Below are 25,352 nucleotides of genomic sequence, written 5' to 3'. Positions count from 1 at the left end.
CAGTTCCCCGTCCCCTCCCTGCTGTGGTCTAGGGCAAGTAGCTTAAGCTCACGAAGAGTCACTTTCCTCCTCTTCAACAGAACATTACATGGCAACGGAACAAAGGTTTTGAGGTTTCGGATAATGTATATAATCTTGGCACATGATAGGTACTCAAAATGTAGTCACGTTCATTCTGCTATTTGCCAGGGCAAATTAGTAGGTGCCAGAGTTCCAGAACGTAACCTGTCCTTATTCGGTCTGTGAGCTGCAGCCTGCGGCAAAGGACAGGGACAGGCTGGAGGGTCTTTCCTTAGAAATATGTCTTTTCAGGGGCGCCTGGGCGGCTCAGTTGGTTAAGCGTCAACCTCAGCTCAGGTCACGATCTCACGGTTCGGGAGTTCAAGCCCCGTGTCGGGCTCTGTGCTGACAGCTCAGAGCCTGGAGCCTGCTTCGGATTCTGTGTCTCCCTCTCTCTCGGCCCCTCCCCCACCCCTGCTCGGTCTCTCAAAAATAAATAAACGTTAAAAAAAGATTTTAGAAAAAGTAATATGTCTCTACAGCCCTCCTCTGGGACCTGGGGTGAGGTCACACTGATGGAGCACACCAGATTTCTTAATGCCAGACAAACATCCAAGAGATGAAAGGATACATGTCTGTCCGAGCAAGTATTGATTTATTACTTTGGGTTGTAGGCATTTGTAAAACAAAAGACATCCAGTGGGAGTCCAAGGAGGCTTACCGACCAGTGCGCACAGTGAGCCAGGTGCACTGGCAATGTGGGATCGGGTCTCTCCATAAAAGCAGACAAGGAGCATCCGTTCAGATAGCAAGAGTGGAGAGGACAACCACACCGGCCCTAAGTCAGGCTCCCTCTGCCTGCCCACTTCTGACTCCAGCTCCCGTCCACCTAAAGCCCAAGTTCAGCAGCAGGGGCTCCCATGGGGCGAGGCGATTCTCCCCTGGCACGTCCCCCGGCCAGCCACCCTGACAGAAAAGGCCGACGGAGACTTCTGCCGGCTCGGCTCTGCCTGACCCTGCCACTGTGGCTTTTCCGCCTCATCTTCCTCTTGCCCTGGGAGCCTGGGGACCACACTCTGGCTCTCTTCTTTGTCCCAGGCCCTCGAAATGTCTTCCTGCCGCTTGTGGGAGAAGCTGGCTTCCTGGAGGGGCCTTTCAGAGGTGAGGTCCCGACTGGCCGAGAGGCTGAGGTTGCATTGGACAATTTTCTAGCAGCTTTCTCCGACTGCTCCTTTAGCAAGTCCAAGACTGTCTCTGGGAAACGAACATTTATTTAGTGAGAAACAGAAGTCCTGGAAAGTGGCTCTAAGGGAAACACCACCCAGGGGGGCCAACATGGCGGAGAAGTAGGGGGATCCGTACTTCCCGCATCTCTCAAACAAAGAAGGGCTGAAGCCAAAGGACTTTGAACCCCAAGAGTTTGTGAAGAAAAGAGACTGAGTCTACCAGGGAAACATCCTCCAGGAAACCTACGACTGCGTGAGGGTTCTTCAATATACAGTCTTTAGATGGGCACCTAGCTGGTTCAGTGGTAGAGCATGTGACTCTTGATCTCAGGGCTGTAAGTTCAAGCCCCATGTTGGGTATAGAGATTACTTAAAAGTAAAATCTTTAATATATATATAAATTCTTATATATTTTTAATTCCCTTAACTGGCCTTGATCTAAATATATTACTTTTTTAATAGGGTCACTCCAGTGATTCATGGCTCTGGAATAGTTCCCTTAAGATAGTATGCCTCCTGGGGCACCTGGGTGGCTCAGTCAGTTAAGAGTCCAACTTTGGCTCAGGTCATGATCTCATGGTTCATGAGTTTGAGCCCCACATTGGGCTCTGCGCTGACAGCTCGGAGCCTGGAGCCTGCTTCCGATTCTGTGTCTTCTCTCTCTGCCCCTCCCCTGTTCTCTCTCTCTCTCTCTCTCAAAAATAAATAAAAACATCTTAAAAATTAAAAAAAAAAAGATAGTATCCCTCCTCTATAAGTCTTTCCAGAATCCCTACTCTACTCACTCTCAGGGTCCCCTCAGTCTCCTGGCCATTATACCAGAACCTCAATGCTATATTTATTTCTTTATTTGCCTACACTACACTTGCCTGAGCTCCTACAGGTCAGGTTCACTGCTGTAGCCCCAGGGATTAGCATGGTGACTGCCGCAAAGTCAATGCTAAGTGAACGATGCCCAGTGAACAAGTGATGAGTGGATAGAGGACAACAGGTCTCCTCAGAAGCAGGTGCCACCCGGTATGCATACTCCAGTATACAGAGATGTATAGACTGAGCCACGAGTTACACTCCTCATCCAGAGCAGAAGCCCTCAGTGAGGAACAGACCTCCCACCCTGGGAAGATTGGAGCGTGTTTGCAGAGGGCACTGTGCCTGCATCTCAATGCCAAGGCCTGGGCCTGAGACAAAGACAGACTCACTGGCGAGTGGCCTGAACCGGACCCGCTTACTCCTGGTTTTCACCGGCACTGCCTTGTATTTGCACTTGCCTGGCGGTGCTCGCCTAAAAACAGATAGAAAAAGTGGGGACACAAGATTCTGAAGATGGGACCAGGAAATCAAGGTCACCAGAAGGTATACATTTGCAAGAACTGGATTCAGCTCTCCTTTATCCATGAGGATGGGGCAGATGTAGGAGAAAATACATGATGAGCTCAGATAGACAGGAGAAAGAACAAGGATATCACAGGGACACCATGGGCTCTTGGGACAGAGGGTAGTGAGGGGGTCAGGGGCAAGGGCATGATGACAGATAGAACTGGGTTCAAAACCTGGGGACCATGAGCAAGTAAACCTTGATATGTATCAATTTCCACATCTAAAAAATAAAAAAGTAATAGTATCTATCCTCACAGGGAGATCAAATATGAGCTGTGTACTTGGCATACCATAAATGATTGATGTCACTTTTTTTTTATTTTTTTAACGTTTATTTATTTTTGAGAAACAGAACAGATCATGAGTGGGGGAGGGGCAGAGAGAGAGGGAGACAGAATCCAAAGCAGGCTCCAGGCTCCCAGTTGTCAGCACAGAGCCTGACGTGGGGCTGGAACTCACTGACCTCAAGATCATGACCTGAGCTGAAGTCGGACACTCAAATGACCGAACCACCCAGGCAGCCCGATAAGTAACTTTTAAAATTATTTTTTTAATTAATTTTGAGAGAGAGATAGAGAGCAAGTTGGGGAGGGGCAGAGAGACAGGGAAAGAGAGAATCCCAAGCAAGCTCCACCCTGTCAACACAGAGCCTGATGCAGGGCTCAAACTCACAAACTTAGAGATCATGGCCAAAATCAAGAGTTGGTTGTTGGCTGCTTAACCGACTGAGCCACCCAGAAGCCCTAAAATTATTTTTTAAGGAGATCTAAAAAGAGAAAAAAAGGATACTTGGAACAGTGCCCAGCACATAACAAGTGCCCCACAGATGATGATCATGATGGTGGTGATGGTGAGGGCTCCTGTCCCAGGCCCCCTCCGGCTGGCTGTACCTCAGGCAACGTAACTTACCTGAATACCCTCACAGATGGGAAGCTGTGTTGTGGCTTTTGCCCGATCAGTTGGTTAGTCTCTGAGCCAGGTCGGCAAAAGAGCAGAAGTAAACGATATTCACCACCAAGTGAATAAATACTGCCAAAAGGGTCAGGTGGACACTAAAGGCACTAAACAACCAGTTTACGACACTTACCTAGGACCTTGAGACCTCCACCAAACCCAGGGGACAGGGCAACAGTACTCACTCAAGGGGTCACAAGTACACACCCAATTGTCAGATGATCCCAGACAGAAGTTTCCAGAAGCATATCAAAAAAAAACCAACAACAACAACAACAACAACAGGAGCCATAGGTCTAGACCTGTCATCCCAGAAAGGCTTGAGATCTTCATTTCTAACCACAAAGAGACCATTTCTCAAATATTTCATAAATTCTACAGACACGTCGCCCTACACATTCGTTTGCCCGATCTGCTTTTTATCTACGGCACAGATTTGCTTCATTGATCATTTCTGGTAATTCCTGGGGAGTCAGGACTATTTTTATGATCTGCCAGGAAGATAAGGGCTGATAAGAATGCACCAAAGATGGGCGCTGGGGTGGCTCAGTCGGTTGAGCACCTGACTCTTGACTTTTGGCTCAGGTCACCATCTCGTGGTTCATGGATTCAAGCCCCGCATCGGGCTCTGCGCTGGTGGAGCCTGCTTGGGATTCTCTCTCTCTCTCTCTCTCTCTCTCTCTCTCTCTCTCTCCCCCCCAAAACAAATAAATAAAAATAAATAAAACTTTTAAAAAATGCACCTAAGAAGGAAATGAGACCAAATCTCACCTTGATGGGTCAACAAACTTGTAAACAGATCCGTGTGGTAGGTAGGCACTCGGGTAAGAGGTGGCCAGGAAATAGAGCTCCCCTGAGGACACAGAAACACACAATCAGGAACAGGACGTGAGGCAGGGCTGAGACACAGAGCTGGGTGCACAGGAAACCGTCCACAGGGGGTGGAAGCCCTGAAATGGAGTGAGCCCCAGGAAGGGAACCCCAGAATCCTGTCGCTGGGCCTTCACTGGATTGTGAGCTCCCCAAGGAGAAAGTCCTTCTCTGAGTCCTCAAAGACTAGCTGAGAGTGTATCCCAACAGGGGTACATTTCTGTTTACATTAACTGGACCAAAGGTTTCCCCTTATCTCTCGGCTGTCAGAAACTTCACCGTAACCAATTTCCATTTCCTTCCCCATCTATTTACTACTGACAAGGATTCTCTGTGGAACCCCAAAATAGCGATCTCCAGGCTAAGGACCATTTATTAGTCACCTCACACTGCCCCTTCTTGAGTCCACGGGCGCCTCTCCCCACCAGCCCTGCCTCACTTTTCCATTACCACCTTCTTTCCTTGGCCTTTGGGTCCTGCGTTTCCCCGGACCCTCCCACTCTTCAGTCTGTCCTCCTGGCCTTCTCCACACCCCCCTACCCATGGTCTCCTTCACCTCTTTGAGGAGGAGCCCTTGTCCCTCCCGTTTCCTCCAGTGTGAACACTCTCCACTCACTGTGACGACTACCGCACTCTGCCTCTTCTCACGCTTACCTGTGAGGGACAGATAGGATAGGGTTGACGAGAACAACAACATTGGCGTTGCAGCCACCTGACTGAGTTCTGAGAACACCATTTGCTAGACGTTGTCTTGGGAAAACTCTCAACCTGTGTAACCCTCACGTGACCTATTCATTTGTACAATGGGGCTAATGATCCCCCCACATGACTCTTAGGTATTAAGTTAGAAAGCGATCATCAGCCATTACTCCTTACACCGTAATATTTGTGCCACTGCCCTGGATTGCCCTCTCAACTTCATGGAAGTAAATGTCTACTAAACTGCAAACTGGAAAAGCCTAGAACTTTAGAGAGCTCTGAGTTATTTCAACAACGTTCTTCCTTGAATTTGTGGGGGATGGTGACCAATGTCTGTCTCGTCCCGGATGTGAGGCTTACGGTCTTCACAGAGCGACCCCTACAGCTGCCTAGTGGACTTTGGATTTTGTGTGCTCACGAACTGTTTTATCATCTTGCCCTACAGCCAATTTGCCTCCTCTGATTGGATATCCCGGGCACTTTCCATTAGACAAAGGAGGTGTCTACCAAGGGTCTGCCCCCTTGGGTGCCCTCATGCAGGAGCCCCTCGCAACCACACCTGCTCTGACTGAAAACCCCACATTGCGGCATATTCTCTACACAATATGTAAATTGTATGTCCTAAACATGCCAGAAACTCCCCATTGTCTTTTTAGGGGAAAACAGTGCTAGAAGCGAATTTCTGTAATTTTTTTGAGTTTATTTTGACAGAGACAGAGAGAGAGAGAGAGAGAGAGAGAGAGAGCACATGCAAGCAGGGGAGAAAAAGAGCAAAAATCCCAAGCAGGCTCCATGCTGTCATCTCAGAACCCAACTCCGGGCTCGATCCCACAGACCATGAGGTCATGACCTGAGCCAAATTCAAGAGTCAGACACTGAACCAACTGATCCATCCAGGTGCCCTCCAACTGACGATTTAAAAAATACATTTCAGGACAGAAAAGAACTATACACACACAAAAACTATAATATGCCACGTAAAACAAAATGCATGTGATGTCAATTTATTGCAAGCATTAGTTCTTCGACCAGCCCTCTTGAGAATGCACTTCAGTGACCGACATTCAGAGATCCAGCCCAGGGGGACCCAGCAACGGGGGCGCCCCGTGCCCACCCCGCCCTCCATGGTGGCCAGCTGTCAGCTAGAACATCTGGAAAATACCGCCACAGTGGAGGCAGAGCTCTGGTTCAACCAACAACGACGTGTCTACAGCTGGTGACTGATAACAAAATAAGGACATACTCAGATCTAAAAAGATGTCCTTCAGTGGGAAAGGCTATGGCATGAGCAGAAAATCTGAATCACTCCGTACAAAAACACAAGAGCAAGCAACTCTGGAAGAAAATAAACTTGCCTTGAAAACAGCCCTCCTGGCCGCCTTGGGCAAGTCTGGCTCGGGAACACCCTGGCAAGTCCACTCGAGAAAATTCAGCCAAGGACACTTGTTTGCCAGATGTACCGACTGGTATTCAAACACTGCTTGTTTTTCTCCTGCGAGAAGCTTACAGGCACAGCCAACCAAACCGCCAAAGCCACGGTTTCTGAGGCCTGAAAAGGAGCCAGCCGCAGGAGACAGCAGCCCGGGATGCCAGGGCAGGCCCGCCCCCGGGGCTCTAGCCTCTGGGGAGAGGGAGCTCTGGCCTCGGAGGACTCCAGCCTCGCTGGGGCATCAGCCTCCAGAGGCCCCGCCAGGCCTGTGGCTTTCCCGTCGCCCTCTTTGCACCGAGCACCATCCTGCTGGTCTGTGGTTTCTCTCCTCTTGCGTATGTTTGGACTTCCAATTTGGAACTCACTTTGCTCTATTAAGAATGCTTGAATCCTCTAAAATATCCTCTGCTTCTCTAAAATATTCATCTCAGACTATTTCTCATACGCTAGGAAAAGGTCCAGGAGCTGACTAGATTTCTTAGCGTCTTGCTCAAAGGAAAGTCTTGCACGGGCACCGTAGGGCTCAGAGCGGGAAGAAACCCGTTACTGAGGAAACCTGCAAAGCTCTGGTTTTCACTCACAGAGGATCCCAGGTCTGGAAGGGGCCCTGAGAGACCACTTTCTTCTCTTCCCTGACTCCGAGCATGGCTAGAGGCAGTGCCCAATACCAGAAAGGTCACAGGCCCTGTTCTCCTCACAAAGTAACATTTTAGCTTTCAAAATGTAACAAAGCATAGGTAAAGCTGAAATTCAAAATCCATTTTCTGATTACAAAATTTGGGGAAATTTAGTAGAGCCGAGTCTCTCTCCGTCTTTGTGTCTCATAGGTGCCTACGCGTCTGGCTTTGCTGATGCCCTTAACAAAGACCTTGTCTGTCTAGCGAATAGCCTCCCACCTAGCTGTTTACCCTTTCCCCAGGTCTCTCGGGAAAGAGATTCTCCCTTGCACACTCCCAGCAATTACCCCACAGGCTCCTGGCAGGGTCAGCAAAGAGCACAGCCGGCCGGGGGCCCATCACCACAGGCGCTCTCTCCCAGGCAACAACAGCAGGACAAATATCAGTGTCCACGTGATCTGCCCCACGGCTGGCCCTGTCCACCTTCCTGTGACTGCAGATTAGAATGAAATCAGGGAGGGGGACATGAATCTCCTTCATGATCAAAAGACCGGAGCGTAAACCTTGATTTGCTCCTCCCGCAGTCGGTGTGGGCCCCAATCAAGAAGGGGTAGGTTCTGTTGCATATTCGGTCTGTTGCCTCACTGGACAAATAGGCTTAATAATTACATCGTGGTGGTGTTGCAATTACTAAGTAACATAAAAAATGTAAAGTGCTTAGGATGATATCCGGTACATTATAAAAGTTGACTCAGTGGTAGTAAAAATAGGGGCACCTGGGTGGCTCAGTCGGTTAAGCATCCAACTTCAGCTCAGGCCATGATCTCACAGTTCGTGAGTTCGAGCCCCGCATCAGGTTCTCTGCTGTCAGCACAGAGCCCGCTTCGGACCTCCTGTCCCGCACCACCACCACCTCCCCCCCGCCCCTTCCCCAAGCGTGCATGTGCGCACTCTCTCTCTCTCTTAAAAATGAATAAACATCTAAAATAAAATAAAATAATTTAAAAAAATAAATGGTAGTGAAAATAGAAGGGATGGTTGCTACTTAAATGAAAATAACAGTAACCGTAGTAATAATTATTATAATAAATGTTTAGCTCACAATGCCCGTGATGATTTAAGTTCCAGTAAGCAGAAACAGAATAACCCTGTATATTTTTACCTGCTTCATCTTCAGCAAAAGAGATGATAAATTTGCTGTAGGTGCTGATCAGCCCTGGGAAGGCACAGGATTCAGTGCTGCCCAGGCAAATGTCCCGTTTCTTCCATTTCTTGGTTTTCCTATCTTCCTGCAAAGCCATAAGTCGACTAGATGAAAAATAAAACCTTTATTATAGGAATCCATATTTTCACCCTGCAGATATTTTTCCTCCTGGAAACAAAGAATCTCTGAGTACTAGCACTGAGTCACCCATAGGAGATCAACACCTAGCCTCTCCCAAGAATCAAAAAGCTATTTCGAGATACCTTGGTCACCTGCTTGTGCTAGATGGAGAAGCTCATCTTCTATTATAGGAGGAGTCTGGTGCTCAGTAAAGGCTGCATTACTACAAAAGACTAATGTAATTTCTATTAGTTTGCAACCTTTGGCTAGTTGCTCAACTAGCTAAGCCTCAGTTCCCTTATCTGTAAAATGGGGAATGGTAATAGAATTTACTACGGACAAAAGTTGCAAAGGTTAAGTAAGATAATATACATGAATATCTCCCCAGTGAGCTGGGCATGTAGTAAGTGCTCAAAACTTGTAGCTATTTTCATTGTTATTATGTCTATGGAGTAGCAGGTAGATACTTTAATATCCCTCTATCATCTATTTGACCTAAAAGCAGGGTTTTTTAAAAAAGGAATACGGGTATATCAGGGTTTCACATGAAACATGTTATGGAAACAAGACATGTTCAACCCCAGGTGATTCTGGTGCATATGCTTCGACTAAGAATCACTGAATATCAACCAAGTGATACGTAAGCAGACGGAGTTGTGGGGAAAACATAAAGAACAATTAAATCCCGGAGATCTAACAAGTGATGATAAAAGAACTAACCAATTACTAACTCTACCCAACCTCTGGAACCAAGAATTGCAGTATGACAATATTACCATCCTTCCTAATGAAGATGGGGGTAACAAGGACCAGATTTACCCTCTCATCTTAAACAGTCAAAAACCTAGACAAAATAGAATGACAATTTTTTAAGTTTATTTATTTATTTTGAGAGAGAGACCAGAGGAGGGGCAGAGAGAGGGGGAAAGAAAGAGGATCCCAAGCAGACTCCACACTGTCAGTGCACAGCCCGACATAGGGCTCAAACCCACAAACTGTGAGACCAAGACCTGAGCCAAAATCAAGAATCGGACACTTAGCCAACTGAGCCACCCACGTGACCCCTAGAATGACAGTTTTTAAAAGACCCTGGAGGGGTACCTGACTGGCTCATTCAGTAGAGCATGTGACTCTTGATCTCAGGGTCATGAGTTCAAGCCCCACATTGGGCATGGAGCTTACTTTAAATAAATAACTAAATATAAAAGACATTGGAGATCAGACAACAAAGGGCTATGTTCCCTATGAGATGGGAAATAAACAAGGTAAACCCTAAAATTGTCCCAGTCTACTACCTTGAAAAAGTTTCCAGCTTGAGGAAGGAAAACACAGGCAGAGCCAGCAGACTCCTTGAGTTGAAAAGAAAGGAAGTTGAAAAGAGTCCAGGAAGATCTATATAGGAAGAGTATGCAGGACAGATATCGGAGAAAAGAGGGAAGCACAGAGAATAGGCTCCCGAGATCTGCAAAGTGTCCCCCTCAAGTGTTCATCAGTGTACTTAACAGCACATACATATGAGGAAACTACTTAAATCAGGGGGGAAAATTAGAAAGAAAAGCACCCGGCTCTTATTCAGGGTCAGGCACAGTGTAAGTATAATTCACAGGGCATTGAAAAGAGTTTGTAGGAAAATCCTGCCTCAATATTAAGGAATAGATAGTTCCAGAATAAGCACCACATTGGTTCTACATAACAAATATTAACAGCAATACTTGAAAGGATCAAACTATTTCCAAGTAACTTAACTGTGTCCCAGAACAAAGCTCAAGAATATTTATGGACATACAAAAAATATTCAGTACCCACAATGTTAAATTTACAATGTCTGGCATCCAATAAAAAATTACTAGGCGGGTAAAGAAGGAGGAAAATACAAGCCATAATAAAGAGAAAAATCAATCAAAACTGACAAAGAATTGCCACAAATGTTAACATTAGCAGAGAAAAACATTAAAACAGTGGTTTTTTACTATGATTCCATATATTCAAAAAGTTGGTAGAGGCATGAGAGAGACACAAAACACCCAAATCAAGTTTCTAGAGGTAAAAAATTCCATCAGTGCAAACACTGGATGGAATGAATGGCAGATTAGACATTGCAGAAGAAAAGATTCATGAACTGAAGACATAGCAATAGGAATTATCCAAAATTAAACACAAAAAAGGAATAAAATTTCAACATGTATAGATCATCAGTGAGCTGTGGGAAAACTTTAAGCAGCCTAATATATACATAATTTGAGAAAAAAATGAGAAGAAAAAACAGGGTGGGGAAACAGAAAAAATATTTGAAATAATTATAACCAAAAATTTTCCAGATTTGATGTAAGCTATAAATTCACAAATCCAAGAAGTTCAACCAAATCGAAGCACAAGAAGAAGAAAACTACATGAACACATATCATAATGAAATTGCACAAAACCAGTGATAAAGAGAAAATCTTAAAAGCAGCCAGAGAAAACATGGCAGATTAAATACGGAGGAACAAATTTAAGGATGACAGCAGATTTCTCATTGGAATTAAGACAAAGCAGAAGATAATGAACAATATTTTTAAAGAATTCAAGAAGGGCTCCTGGATGGCTCAGGCATCCCACTCTTGAAGTCAGCTCAGGTCCTGATCTCATGTTCATGGGTTTGAGCCCCACATCTTCACTGAGAGTACAGAGCCTTCTTGGGATTCTCTCTCTTCCTCTCTCTCTGCACCTCCCCTGCTCTCTCTCTCTCTCTCTCTCTCTCTCTCTCTCTCTCAAAATAAATAATCTTAAAAAAAAAAAAAAGAATTAAAGAAAAAATAGGTCAACATAGACTTCTATACCTAGCAAAAATATCTTTCAAAAAACAAAGGGGAAAAAAGACACCAAAAGCAGAAAGGATTCATCACCACTGGACTCATTTTTCAAAAGATGTTAAAGGAAGTTCTTCCAGCATTAAAAAAAAAAAAAAAAAAAAAAAAAAAAAAATTACATCTAATGGAAATATACCGAAAGGAATGAAGAGTATTGGGAATGGTAACTATATTTGTTTCTTGCCACCACTGTCATACATTACCACTACTTGGCTTAAAATAACCCACATTTATTGTCTTACAGTTTTGGAAGCCAAAATCCTGAAGTGGGTTCCACGGGGGCAAAAGCAAGGTGCTGGAGGCTCTAAAGGAGAATCCATTTCCTTGCCTTTTCCAGATTCCAAAAGCTGTCCTCATGTCTTGACTCACAGTCTCATCATACCACTTCTGTTGTTAACACTGACTTCTATCTCTTCTATCTTCAAATTTCCGTCTACCTCCTTCTTCTAATGATATCTGTGATTACATTTAGGACCCACCTAGATAATCCAGAGTAATCTCCCAAATCATAGACAGTTTGTTTGTGACCACAATCAAACTAAATTATAAATCAAACAGCAGAAAGATCTCAGGAAATCTTCAGATATTTGGAAATAAATAACACACTTCAAACTAACTTGTAAGAAAATAAGCCAATGGGAAATTAGAAAATATATTTAACTGAATGAAAATGAAAACACAATCTATTGAAATTTATGGGATGCCATTAAAGCAGTACCTGAGGGGAAATTTCTAGCACTAAACATACATACATGTTAGAAAAGATTACAGTGTCAAGTCAGTGACCTCAGTTTCCATCCCGAAGCGGTATAATGTTATTTGAGTGTGGACTTGGATTAGTTGTAAATGTATATTGCAAACTCTATGCAACCACTGAAAAAGGAAAAAAAAAAAAAACTATGAGTGATGTGCTATGACAGTGGAGAAGCGGAACTATGTAGAATGCTCAGTTAAATCCACAAAAGGTAGAAAAAGAGTGAAAAGACAAAAAATAGGAACAAAGAACAAGGGCAACAAATAGAAAGCGGTAATAATTATGGTAGATACTAATCCAACTAAATCCATAACCACTTTGGTTTCTTTTTTTTTTTTTTAATGTTTATTTACTTTTTTTGAGAGAGAGAGAGGGACAGAGTGCAAGTAGAGGAGAGGCAGAGAGAGAGGGAGACACAGAATCTGAAGCAGGCTCCAGGCTCTGAGCTGTCAGCACAGAGCTCGACCTCACGAACTGTGAGATCATGACCTGAGCTGAAGTCGGACGCCTAACCGACTGAGCCACCCAGAAGCCCCACCACTTTGAATATTAATGGTCCAAATGCACCAATTAAAAGACAGAAGAAATAATAAACAAACAAACAAATAACAGAGATCGCCCGAGTGGATCAAAAACCAAGACCTGACTATACGTTGTCTATAAGAAAACATTAGGCCTGGACGGCTTCACTTGGAAGAAACATGTAAGGAAGAAATAATACCTCTCTTTCACAAACTCATCCAGACAACTGAAGAGGAGGAGACACTCTCCAAATCATTCTATTAAAGCCGGCGTTACCCTGATGCCAAAATCTGGCAAAGATATTCCAAGAAAGAAAAACTATAGCTCACTATCCCTTCATGAACACAGATGCAAAATTTTCAAACAATGGGCTAGCACGTCAAATCCAACAATATGCTGAAAGGATAATACATCATGACCAAGTCGTGTTTCTTCCAGAAATGCAAGGGTGCTTCAATGATTTAAAAAAATCCATCAATGCAATCCATTATGTTAATAGCTAAAAATGAGAAAACCACATGATTTTCTCACTAGATGCAAAGATGCATTTGGCAAAACACAACACCCATACCTAATACAAACTCTCAGTGAACTAAGAACGGACGGGAAACTTCCCCATCTGATAGAGGACATGTATAAACACCTACAACTGACATCATACTCATTGGTGAAAATGGAATGCTTCCCCCACTTGTATCCAATGTTGTACTGAAGTTGTAAGATGAAGCAATAAGTCAATAATAAAAGGCTTTTGATTCAGGAAAAGAAAAGTATCTATATTCATAGACAAAATGATCTTCTACATAGAAAATCCAATAGAATCTACACACACACACACACACACAAACACACACAAGCCAAAAGAGCTAATAAGGGTTTGACAAGGTAGCCAGATACAACCTGATACACACACACACACACACACACACACACACTATATATATATATAACAAATAGATAATAAATATAAAATAAATATACAGTAAAAAACTGGAAAAGCCAAAAATAGGAGAATAGATGATTAATTTGTGGTATATTCATGCAATTGAATATCACAAAGCAATGAAGGGGAAAAACTACTGATACATGTGGCAACAGTGATGAATTTCACCGATATTCTTGAATGACAGAAGCCATACATGTACAAAAAAGAATACATATATATGATTCCATGTGTATTAAGTTCCAGAAGCAAAATTAATGTGTGATGGGAGTGGTTATCTCTGACTGATGTGCTTCTGTGTGTGTGTGAGTGTCAAGGAGAAAGGGGTGGTACTGACAGGCAATAGACAAGAAGGAAATTTCTAGAATGATGGAAACGTTCGGCATCTTGACATAGCTATAAGCGCATAGATTGTAAAACTTTATCCAACTGTGCTCTTAGAGATTGCATCTTACCACATGTAACTTAAATCCCAATAAAAATGTTAAAATTTAAAAAAAACGAAAGGAGGGGCACCTGGGTAGCTCAGTCGGTTGAGCATCCGACTTCAGCTCAGGTCATGATCTCACGGTCTGTGAGTTCAAGCCCCGCATCAGGCTCTGTGCTAACAGCTCAGAGCCTGGAGCCTGCCTCAGATTCTGTGTCTCCCTCTCTCTCTGCCCCTCCCCTGCTCATGCTCTGTCTCAAAAATAAATAAAAATATTTAGAAAAAAAAAGGAGATATTAATCCTTTCTTACCCACTCATGAAGTCCCCAAAGATGTAGAGGCCATTGAGATTTGGGGATTCACACCCACGGTAGACATATCCTCCGGTGACTGACTTCCCCACTGCATGGCCATAAGCATAGATGGGCAGAATGTCATCTGTCCAGGAACAAAGACAACATCGTGGCTGACACTTGATAACTTCAAGGAATAAGTTGGGGCTTTCTAATGCAGTTGCCTGACTGAGTGGAGAACACTTTATCTCTTGGTCTTTGGTAAGGCCAAGAGAATCACATTTATTTTTCTCAACAGACCAGCCACGATATTGGTGAGCTTCCCATGTGACTGGTCTCTGCATGCAGAGAGGAAGCCGAAAATTCCCCCACCTATGAGGCAGTGATCAGGTAATCGACACACCTAAGTTTATCCCCTAGGTTGACATGGCAGATACTCAGGTTTAAGGATTTGAAAAACTTGTCTGTAAAGGGTCTGTAAGACTCCTTTGTAACCTAGAGGGACAAAAAAAGATTAAACACTGGTGAAGCACACCTTGATTATTGATGTTTAGGGATTGTCTATGGAATATAGCACCTGAATGTATCTGGAAGGTCATTTCAGTGGGCTATTCCAATTGGGAAATAAATTAAAAACATACAGCCACCAATTTGCCTCTGTGAGTGGTTCTCAAGATAGTATGCCTGAGAATCATGTGGGTAATTTATTTAAAATCTCGATTCCCAGGTCAATCCCGCTCCTTCAATCCACCCAAGATTCAAATGCGTTAGGTTAACAAACATCCAACATGCTCCTGGCCAACACTACATCCTGCAAGACAGAAACAAGGGCACCTGAATGACCCCCCTGGTACAGCACATTCTCAGGTTCTATTCCCCCACCTCCACGTCCAACCCCCTCAATTCATTCAAGAAATCACCCATAAGCTTCTCACCCAAAGAGGCATTGTGACAAAGTTTTCGGTCATAACATTCAAACCCTTCCTTTGCCCTCCAGCCATAGTTTCCGCCTTTCACAATGAGGTCAACTTCTTCAAACCTATTCTGTCCCACGTCCCCACAGAACATCCGGCCTCGGCCCCAGCGTGTGATGGGGTCCCCTCGGTCCACGGCACAGCGCCACATGTTTCGGATCCCATAGGCATAGACAGCAGGGTGGGCCCCTGGCTCAGCAACAAACGGATTGTCGCGGGGGACTCGATACCGCCTGCCATCAGAGCCTGCCCCGTTCACATCGATCCTTAACACTTTCCCCAGCAGGGAACTTCTGAAAGAAAGAGGGCCGGGAAATAGGCGCAGATTAAGTACCCGGAAACCGGACTGCTGGATCATCTGCTGGTATTATTTGTAATGTGTTTGAAGAATCTCCATACTGTTTTCCACAGTAGCTGCACTATTTTTCATTCCCAACAACAGTATGCAAAGTTTTCCACGTCTTCAGCAACACCTGCTGTCTTTTGGAAGGGCAGGGGTAATAGTCATCAGAATAGATACAAGATGATATCTCATTGTGGTTTTGATTTGCATTTCCCTGATGATTTGTGACATTGAGCATCTTTTCAAATACCAGTCGAACATTTGTTTACAAGAGGAGAAAGTTCTAGAGATCTGATGTACAACATTGTCCCTACAATTAACAATATTGTATTTACACTTAAAAGAATTTTTAGGGGTGTCTGGGTGGCTCAGTTGGCTAGGCGTCTGACTTCAGCTTGGGTCATATTTCACGGTTCATGACTTTGAGCCTAACATCAGGCTCTCTGCTGTCAGTGTGGAACCCACTTCAGATCCCTGTTCCCTGTTCCCCAGATCCCTTTTAAGAGAGTAGATTTCGTGTTAAGTATTCAAACTTTCAAACTAAATAAAATAATAAAATAGAAAATAAGGTAAAATAAAATGGCACAGGACCAGAAATCACCCGGGGGTACCTACTGATAGTCGATGCCAAACAACTGCTAGGAGTCACATGGGGAGACATGATTTTATATACACACATGATATTATATGTGTATGTGCATGAACTGATTATATGTGTGTATACACACACACACACACACACACACACACACACACACACACACATATATACAGTCATGTCTATATGATATATGTGTATATGCAAAATGTTAAGACTTGACAGGTTTGGGCTCACAGAGAACTACTAGGCAAAAGTTTGATGTGACCCTGGCCCATGTAACCCAGAGCAAGCAAGCTGTAATTTCCATTTTTAAAATGTTTTCGATGGGGGGCGCCTGGGTGGCGCAGTCAGTTAAGCGTCCGACTTCAGCCAGGTCACGATCTCGCGGTCCGTGGGTTCGAGCCCCGCGTCAGGCTCTGGGCTGATGGCTCAGAGCCTGGAGCCTGTTTCCGATTCTGTGTCTCCCTCTGTCTCTGACCCTCCCCCGTTCATGCTCTGTCTCTCTCTGTCCCAAAAATAAATAAACGTTGAAAAAAAAAAAAATGTTTTCGATGGAATGGTTTCTCTCAGGTTTGGTTTAACACTATGGATTTTTTTTTAAGTTTATTTATTTAGAAATAGAGACAGTGCCAGTGGGGGAGGGGCAGAGAGAGAGGGAGGGAGAGAATCCCAAGCAGGCTCCACACTGCCAGCACCGAGCCCGATGTGGGGCTCGAACCCACGAAGTCGTGAGATCATGACAGTGGGGCCAAAATCAAGAGTCGGACGCCTAACCGACTGAGCCACCCAGGCGCCCCTGAATTTTTTTTTTAAGATGAAACCTTCACGAATTTGCACTCATTCTTGCCCAGGCACCATGCTAATCTTCTCTATAGTTCAATGTACGTGCTGCCGACATGGGCACTAATAGCACGAATTCCTAAAAGGGGCTGGTTCTGTTCTTCCTCATATAGCACTGTGGTCATAGAAAGAGCTTTTAGAGTGGCTCTGAGGGCAACTGTGGTCTCTGGGACTCCATTTCCACATTTGTAAAGCAGGGAAAAGAAACACTAGCTTGCAGTGTGGTTATAATGTAAGGGTTAAGGGAGGTATCTTGCATGGAGCATGTAAGGCAATTCCCCACACACGGTAAAGGCATTTGACAGATGTTAGCTCTTGATTCTTAGAACTTTAATATTTTATTAGTAGGGATAATAGGACTCAAGTACTCGCTGGTGCAAAGGATCACATGACTTTTATCTAGGGCAGCAGGACCCTCATTGGGCTCTCTTGCACCAGATTGTCGGAGTATAAATTCTGTTTCTGCCACTTACTTGCCGTGCAGCCTTGGACAAGCTACTTTACTCCTCTCTGCCTCTGTTTTCTGGGCTGTGACATGACTATCATAATACCTACACTTCATAGGAACCATCCATCCCGTAAGTATTTCTGAAGTGACCCCCACTCCAGGCACTCTTCTAGGTGATGGGAATACATCAATTAACAAAATAGATAAAAATTCCTGCACTTGTGGGATGTTAGAATTACATTCTTTTTTTTTTTTTAATGTTTATTTATTTTTTAAAAAGAGAGAGGAAGAGAGAGTGCAAGCAGGGGAGGGGCAGAGTGAGAGGGGGACAGAGGATCCAAAGTGGGCTCTGTGCTGAGAGCAGAGAACCCGATGTGGGGCTCAAGCCCCCAAAACGCGAGATCATGACCTGCGCCGAATTCGGATGCTCAACCAAGCCACCCAGGTGCCCCTGGAATTATGTTCTTAAATACACACAAGGTATTCAGAACAGTACCTGACACACAGTAAGTATTATGTGTGTCGAATATATATATGAAACATTCTGAACTCGTCTTTGCATAGCATTCTGAGAGTTACATTCTGAGTGCATGCATAATATTCCTTACCACAAAGCACGTGTGCCTGAAATTTAGAGGACAGAAAACCAATTCTTCCTCCCACTTGCCTCAACAGAGGGGGTTACATCTTGCAGTAGGTGATTTGGATGTGACCCTCTGTAGGCTCCATCTCAGCAAAAACGTACCAAGGGCTCACCCTAAAGGGGGTGGGGGGACAGATCCAACCAGCTTACTTGTTCTGAGCATTTCCAAACTTGCCGAAGGGATCCCCAGCCTGCCCTCCATCCCCGGTGAAGATGTACAGGTAGCCGTCCACACCGAAAAGAAGTTGTCCACCGTTATGATTTGAGGCTGGTTCTTCTATCTCCAAGATGACTCTGGAAGGAGAAGAAACCATGCATGAGGCTTTGATACAAACTGAAACTGCATCCTCTTGAGAGACCGAGAAATGGCTGGTCCCATCCAGCCAAGACCTGCTTCAGAGTTTCCAATGATCACAAAGCGTGGAGCTCTGAGACACCCCTTGTTTCCCAGTATGACTCCTTCATGGATCATTCTTCTTTCAGATCCTGATTTCATGAGCTGTGGACACAGCCAGGGTAACAATCACTCTTTTGGGGGGCTCGGCCTTCCTCTCTGCTCTACCAGAACTCTTAACCCCTTCCTTTGCACAGCCCAGCAGGGATTAATCAATCAGTTCTCCAAACTCTTTTCGATCCCCCAACCTGGCTATATGGGAAAAGAGAGAGAAGGCAGAAAGGAAAGAAGGACAAAAGGCAGAGTGGTAGAGTGGAAAGACCATGAGCTTGGAGTCAGAATTAAGTGCTTTATCTGATTGGGCATCGATATATCTATGGCCTTGTGCCACAGCTTCCTGTGAGGGTAATTCCCACGTTCAAGCTAAAGGACCTGGAATCCAACGGCCACACAATAATCAGAGGCCACTATTACGTTTAATATATTGATCTGATCTATAATAATTTCTCAAGCCCTTGTGGCTGCTGGCCATTGCTTACAATTCTGTAAAAACAAGCAAGCATGGTTCTGATTAGGTAACTCTAAGGGATGGCTATACGCCACAAAGACCCTCGACTCAGAAGCCTAACTTGTCTGTCCTTGTTATTCAACAATGACTCCTCTGTCAACATTAGAAGCTAGTGGCTCTGAAACCAGAAAATTTTCCCTCTATCGCTTCAGAGGACAGACTGGCATTATTTGGGGACACAGCCCAAAGTTGCCCATTCTCATGGGCACATCTCACCTTTCTGATTTGGGGTCGGCTTTGTTGCGATCAGCCCGAGAAACCTTCATCTCACTGATCCGGATCTTTTCTACCTTCTTCTTGCCCAGACATGAATAATAGATGTAGAATCTGCGGTTGCGGTGGAATCTGGGATGGAAAGCCAATCCCAAGAAGCCTCTCTCATCCCCTACCCACGGAGTAGTCAGTACGATGTTCTTGAGGTCCAAAAACGGTTGTTCCAGGCGACTCCCGTCAGGCAGATAGACCCATACCACCCCCACCTGCTCGGCCACAAAGAAGCGACGGGTGCCGTCCCCCGCGTGGACCATGGAGACGGGGTTCCTCAGCCCGTTGGCCACCTCGGTCAGGCAGAGCTGGAGGCAGCCCCGGCCGTCCTCAGCCACCACCCCCAGGTTGCGGTTGAGATGGTCATTCCTCAAGACGTTAGGGAAGCAGTAGTCCTTGTCGGGAAGGTTGAGGAGGTGACAGAAGTGGGCACTATCCTTTTCCCGTGTCTCCCGGAGGCGGCGGTCATTGGTCAGTAGGGAGATGGCAGAGTGGCACTTCGAGTGGAAGGCAGAGCAGTAGTCGGAGCAGAGGCCAGGAAGGTTCCGGAGGGGCGTCTGAGGGTTCTCCGCATCGTAGAGATGGGCTGCGTAGGGTGAGCACTCCTGGAAAGAAACAGAAGCCCAGCTGGTAGTCGGACTGGCCACAGTGGGGCTGGTCCCAATTTGTGAGCAAGCAGAAGGAAAACGGTCTAGGACAGAATCCGGATTCTGGAGTTTCTATTACCAGCTACTGGTAAAGCCCTTTCCTGAGGCCACATTTTCTAGCCAGTTAGTGCTTCTGGAAGGCAAAAAGAGGGGGAAATATTTCTCGCCCGCTGTAACTGTCTTTATCATTTTAACTTAGTTCTTGGCCCTGAAAGTTTTAGTAAGTGGTGGACTTTTTCTTTCTTTCTTTTTTAAAGAGTACCAAATTTCTTGGGGCGCCTGGGTGGCTCAGTCGGTTAAACGGCCGACTTTGGCTCAGGTCATGATCTCGCGGTCCGTGGGTTCGAGCCCTGTGTCGGGCTCTGTGCTGACAGCTCAGAGCCTGGAGCCTGTTTCAGATTCTGTGTCTCCCTCTCTCTGACCCTCCCCTGTTCATGCTCTGTCTCAAAAATAAATAAAACATTAAAAAAAAAATTAAAAATAAAGAGTACCAAATTTCTTGGGGCGCCTGGGTGGCTCAGTGGTTAAGCAGCTGACTTCGGCTCAGGTCATGATCTTGCAGTCCATGAGTTCGAGCCCTGGGTCGGGCTCTGTGCTGACAGCTCAGAACCTGGAGCCTGTTTCAGATTCTGTGTCTCCCTCTCTCTGACCCTCCCTGTTCATGTTCTGTCTCTCCCTGTCTCAAAAATAAATAAAACATTAAAAAAAAATTTTTTTTTAAATAAAGAGTACCAAATTTCTCCATCTTTCCCTTTAGTATAAATGCTGTATCTGCAAGGTTTTATGTCTTTATCCAAATCTGAAGCAATGTAGCAGAAGTTTCACATTTGTTAATCTGGGTGTTGGTTTTCTGTGCTTTCCTGTGTGGTTGAAATACTTTACAGCTAAAAATGAAATTACCAAAATGGACACACGATGTTATCACTCCCAGAAATTAGGCATCTAGCAATTTCCTCACTTATTTATTAAAAGTCTTGGGGCGCCTGGGTGGCTCAGTCGGTTGGGTGTCCGATTTGGGCTCAGGTCAGGATCTCACGGTTTGTGGGTTTGAGCCCCGCGTCAGGCTCTGCGCTGACAGCTCAGAGTCTGGGGCCTGATTCGGCTTGTCTCTCTCTCTCTCTGCCCCTCCCCCCTCAAAAATGAAAACATTTTTAAAAATTAAAAAAAAAATCTTTAAGTGCTGGGTCGCCTGGGTGGCTCAGTCAGTTGAGCATCCAACTCTTGATTTTAGCTCAGGTCAGTCTCAGGGTTGTGGGCTGGAGCCCCAAGTCAGTCTCTCAGCTCTCGGCACAGAGCCTGCTTGGGACCCTCTGTCTCTCTCTCTCTCTCTGCTGCTCACAGACTCTCTCAAAAATAAATAAGCATTTAAAAAATTAACAAATCAGGATGAGAGAGCAGTGAACAGAGCGGGCTGTGAGCCGCTCACCAAGGGACACTCATGCAGAAATTTGGAGTCTGCACAGCTGCTTCTACTCAGCTCAGGATATGGTTTCTCTATTGAGGAAAGTAAGGCCCAGGAAGAGGTCCCCTGGAAGTCTGACACTGCTCTGGGCACTGGGGACAGGGAGCAAGAAGCACTGAGGCTTGTTCTAAAGGAACCTCCACCTGCCCCAGGGCAGGAAACCATTAAGGAAATGGCTTGTGCTGTTGTGACTCTGCCTTTGGCAAATATGATCAAAAGGGCCTCAGCCTCTAGATTTGTGCCCCCAGCCCTGTGGCTGACCTTAAACAAGTTCTTTAAAACTCCGGACTCCTCCAGGCGCCTGGGTGGCTCAGTCTGTTAAGCTTCTGATTCTTTTTTTTTTTTTTTTTTTAATTTTTTTTAACGTTTATTTATTTTTGAGACAGAGAGAGAGAGAGCATGAACAGGGGAGGGGCAGAGAGACAGGGAGACACAGAATCCGAAACAGGCTCCAGGCTCTGAGCTGGCAGCAAGCACAGAGCCCGACGCGGGGCTCGAACTCACGGACCGCGAGATCATGACCTGAGCCGAAGTCGGCTGCTCAACCGACTGAGCCACCCAGGCGCCCCAAGCTTCTGATTCTTGATCTCTGCTTAGGTCATGGTCTCATGGTTGGTGAGTTCCAGCCTGCTCGGGATTCTCTCTCGCTCTCTCTCTCTTCCCCTACCCCACTCGTGCTCTCTCTTTCTCTCTCTCAAGATAAATAAACTTGAAAAAAAAACAACACATTAAAAAACCCTCCTGTCTCCTTACCAGTACAATGGGGGTCAGAACAACTTCCCGCAGAAGCCTTTGCTGGGCATACACCGTGTGTGCGGAAAGAGGAGGGGCTGGGGAATTGTAATAAATAGACTCAGGTAGGTTATTCTGATTCCTCCAACGCCTAAAACAGGAGAGCTGCTGAATTTGGCTTTCTGAGACTTCACCCAATGGGGAAAGTGGGAGGATGGGGAGGGGAGGGTGGAGACATCCTTACCAGGGGGTCTCTTGGAAATGAATAGTCTTAGTGCGGCTCCTAAGAGCCCGGCTTCTGCCCCAAACGGCTGGAGTTAAATTCTCCTGGAAACAGCGGAGGGGTGGTGCCTGAGGTCGGAGACTGCAGCCCTGGGCGATGCCACCCAGGCTGGCTGCTGTGTCCCCAGCACGGGAGTTGGGGCAGCCGGTGCGCCGGGGAATGGTGGCAGCGGGAGAGCCTGTACCTGCGCCGACATCGCCCAGGAGGGTGTCAGATGTCAGGTCTGCAGGGGGGCTTCCTGCCTCTTTGCCCCCAGCGCATTATTACAGCCCCCACCCCCGCACCTTTCATCTGCTCTCCAGGGCGACTGTCCCCTGCACCCCGAGCACCTCTCTCCAGAGTCGGTGCGTGCTGCCTGCACCGGCAGGGGCGGGGATGCCCGCCAGGGACGTGCACTCTGGCCCCCGGAGAGCCCGGAGAAGGACTCTGTGAGTCCTTGCCTCCCGGCTCCACGATTCTGGGGAGGGCCCCCCACCACCCCACCTCGCCACCTCCATCATCACCCTGAGGCCCCCCGGCACAAAGGACCCAGACGAGGACCCCAGCAGGTGCCTCCACTCCCTCCACCTCCCCCCTCCTCCCTGTAACCACCACCTGTACGTGCTGTGCCCCGCTCCCCGAGCAGCGCAGAGGGACCCAGACAACGCAGCCCTGAGAGCTCCATGAGGGACACCCACCTCCTCCTCCTGTGTGACAAACCAGGAGGGCCAGCAGACCCCAGGGGAGACTCTTGGAGCCCACCCCAGCACCCCCTGGCCTCAGTGCACCCACGCAGAGAGGCAGATGTCAGGTGCCCACGGAGCCCTCCACCCAGGACCCACGCCACCAAGCCCAGCACCCCACACTTCGCTAAGCCTCCCCCCCTCACTGCGCTGAGGGGTTAGGCTCAGGCCCACCTGGCAGAGGATGTCCTTAATATAGCCACCACACAGCTCGTGGCCCTTGAGGTCAAGGTAATCCATGATGACCCTGTACCGGGCAGCAAGGCGGTGGTCCTTCTGCTGGTCACAGCAGCCGAAGGACTCATAGTCTGAGCAAAATTCGAGGTGCAGCAGGGGCTGGAAGGGGGGCCCGTAGTCCAGGCACTGGGGGTGTCCCTGCAGCAAGCCCACCTGGCCCAACAAGAATGTGAGGCAGAGGTGGAAAATGCCAGAAGAGGTGGGGAGGCTGGGGGCCCGGGGAATAGATGTCCTCAGCATTCTGGGCTTGGGAAGTCTCAGGCTGCTGTGTTGGCTCAGGTTGGCTCCCTGCTGTGCACTAGCTCCCTCCCTCTCCCCACCCCCAGGTTGTTTTCTTCCTTCCTCCCCACCCCCCCCCACCTCCCCCAACCAGGTTCCCTGAGGTGGTTTCTGAGCAGTGTCCCTTCCGCGGTCTGGGTGGCCAAGTGTCTCCGTGAAAACAGTGAGAGGTGTCCCTGCCCCTTCCAACCCAGACACGAAGCTGGTGCCACGTTCTGCCCCCTACTGCTGAGTTATTGGGGTGCGTGGCTGCTTAGGAAGAGGCACAATGATGTATGTCCCTGGCAGGCGTGCTGTGATTCATTAAAACTGCTAAGAATTCCTGCAGTGGGGGTCTGGGGGAGGGCAGGAAATTCACAATTTGTTTACAGTTTCTTCACAAGCTGGAGACCAGCGCATATTATGTGGTTCCAGACGTCAGACTATGAAAGGGCAAGATGCTAGAAAGGTCCTGTAGTGCTGAATGGCACCCACTGGACCTCGGGTGTGGATCTGGGAGGATAGGGGGGTCGGTAGGGGGAGGCAGGGGGAGCTTATGGTTCCTGTGATCCGGACAGCTCTATATTTGCCGTGGCTGGAAGAGAGGACATTCCATGAATCTTGGATCCACAGCAAGGAGTAAGAAGAAAGGAGACAGTGAAGGAAGCGGGGAGTGTGGCCTGGTACAAACAAGGAGTCGGCAAGGGCTGTTGGGACAGTGTCTGTCCTGTTGGGACAGTGTCCTCGGGAGGCACACAACACCTGGGGTCTTTATTTTTGCCAAGTCCATACCTGCTCTCAGGGCACACTTCCCCACTTAGTTTACGTTTCAACATTAGCATTTAAGAATGTGTTTTGCTTTATACACGTTCTTGGCACATGACAGGCCTTTGATAAATATTTCTCAAATGACTGAAGGACATGGAGTCCCAAACTCACACGACCCCAAACCCAGACAGAGGCATGAACCGGGGCACAAGCCTGCAGAGGCATTAGGTTCTGAGTTCACCTTCCTTCTGGTACTTTCCACGATTCTCCTCTATCCTGAAATTTCCTCACTGGCAAAAAACCGCGCTTTGAAATACAGATGAAATCAAAGACTTTTCTTGGCCTGGATCCACTTCTAAGGAGGGATCCCACTCACCACTCCAAACAGCCTTTCCAGGATGTAAAGAGGGGATGAGCCTCAGTCTAACGGGTGTGTGTTCACAATGCTGTGGATTGTGAAGGCCCAAAATGGCATTTAAAATACAAACACACTACACTTTGGGGCACCTGGGTGGCTCAGTTGGTTAAGCATCCAACTTCAGCTCGGGACATGATCTCGAGGTTCGTGAGTTCGAGCCCCGCGTCGGGCTTTGTGCTGACAGCTCAGAGCCTGGAGCCTGCTTCGGATTCTGTGTCTCCCTCTCTGTCTGCTTCTCCCCTGTTCATGCTCTGTCTCTCTCTCTCAAAAATAAATAAACATTAAAAAAATAATAATAGGGGCGCCTGGGTGGCGCAGTCGGTTAAGCGTCCGACTTCAACCAGGTCACGATCTCACGGTCCGTGAGTTCGAGCCCCGCGTCAGGCTCTGGGCTGATGGCTCAGAGCCTGGAGCCTGTTTCCGATTCTGTGTCTCCCTCTCTCTCTGCCCCTCCCCCGTTCATGCT

The 25,352-nt window shown here is 46.7% G+C and overlaps 1 protein-coding gene across 1 annotated transcript; it reads right to left on the bottom strand.

Annotated features, from left to right (window-relative positions):
• Window positions 1–636: 636 nt before the first annotated feature.
• Window positions 637–23,743, bottom strand: HHIPL2 (HHIP like 2). The gene is made up of 9 exons (XM_025927846.2): window positions 23,380–23,743; window positions 19,312–19,964; window positions 18,284–18,427; window positions 15,220–15,551; window positions 14,303–14,429; window positions 8,335–8,480; window positions 4,329–4,410; window positions 2,426–2,508; window positions 637–1,254 (listed from the first exon to the last, which is right to left on the bottom strand). Exons 1-9 carry the CDS (start codon window positions 23,680–23,682, stop codon window positions 890–892), a joined length of 2,235 nt encoding a protein of 744 aa, XP_025783631.1. The 5' UTR covers window positions 23,683–23,743; the 3' UTR covers window positions 637–889.
• Window positions 23,744–25,352: the final 1,609 nt, after the last annotated feature.

Source organism: Puma concolor, chromosome E4 (assembly GCF_028749965.1).
Source record: "Puma concolor isolate L17-30 chromosome E4, mPumCon1.1.hap2, whole genome shotgun sequence".
NCBI classification, from domain to species: Eukaryota; Metazoa; Chordata; class Mammalia; order Carnivora; family Felidae; genus Puma; species Puma concolor.
Note: the sequence above shows the minus strand (reverse complement) of the source record. Positions and strands in the feature narration are given on the sequence as shown.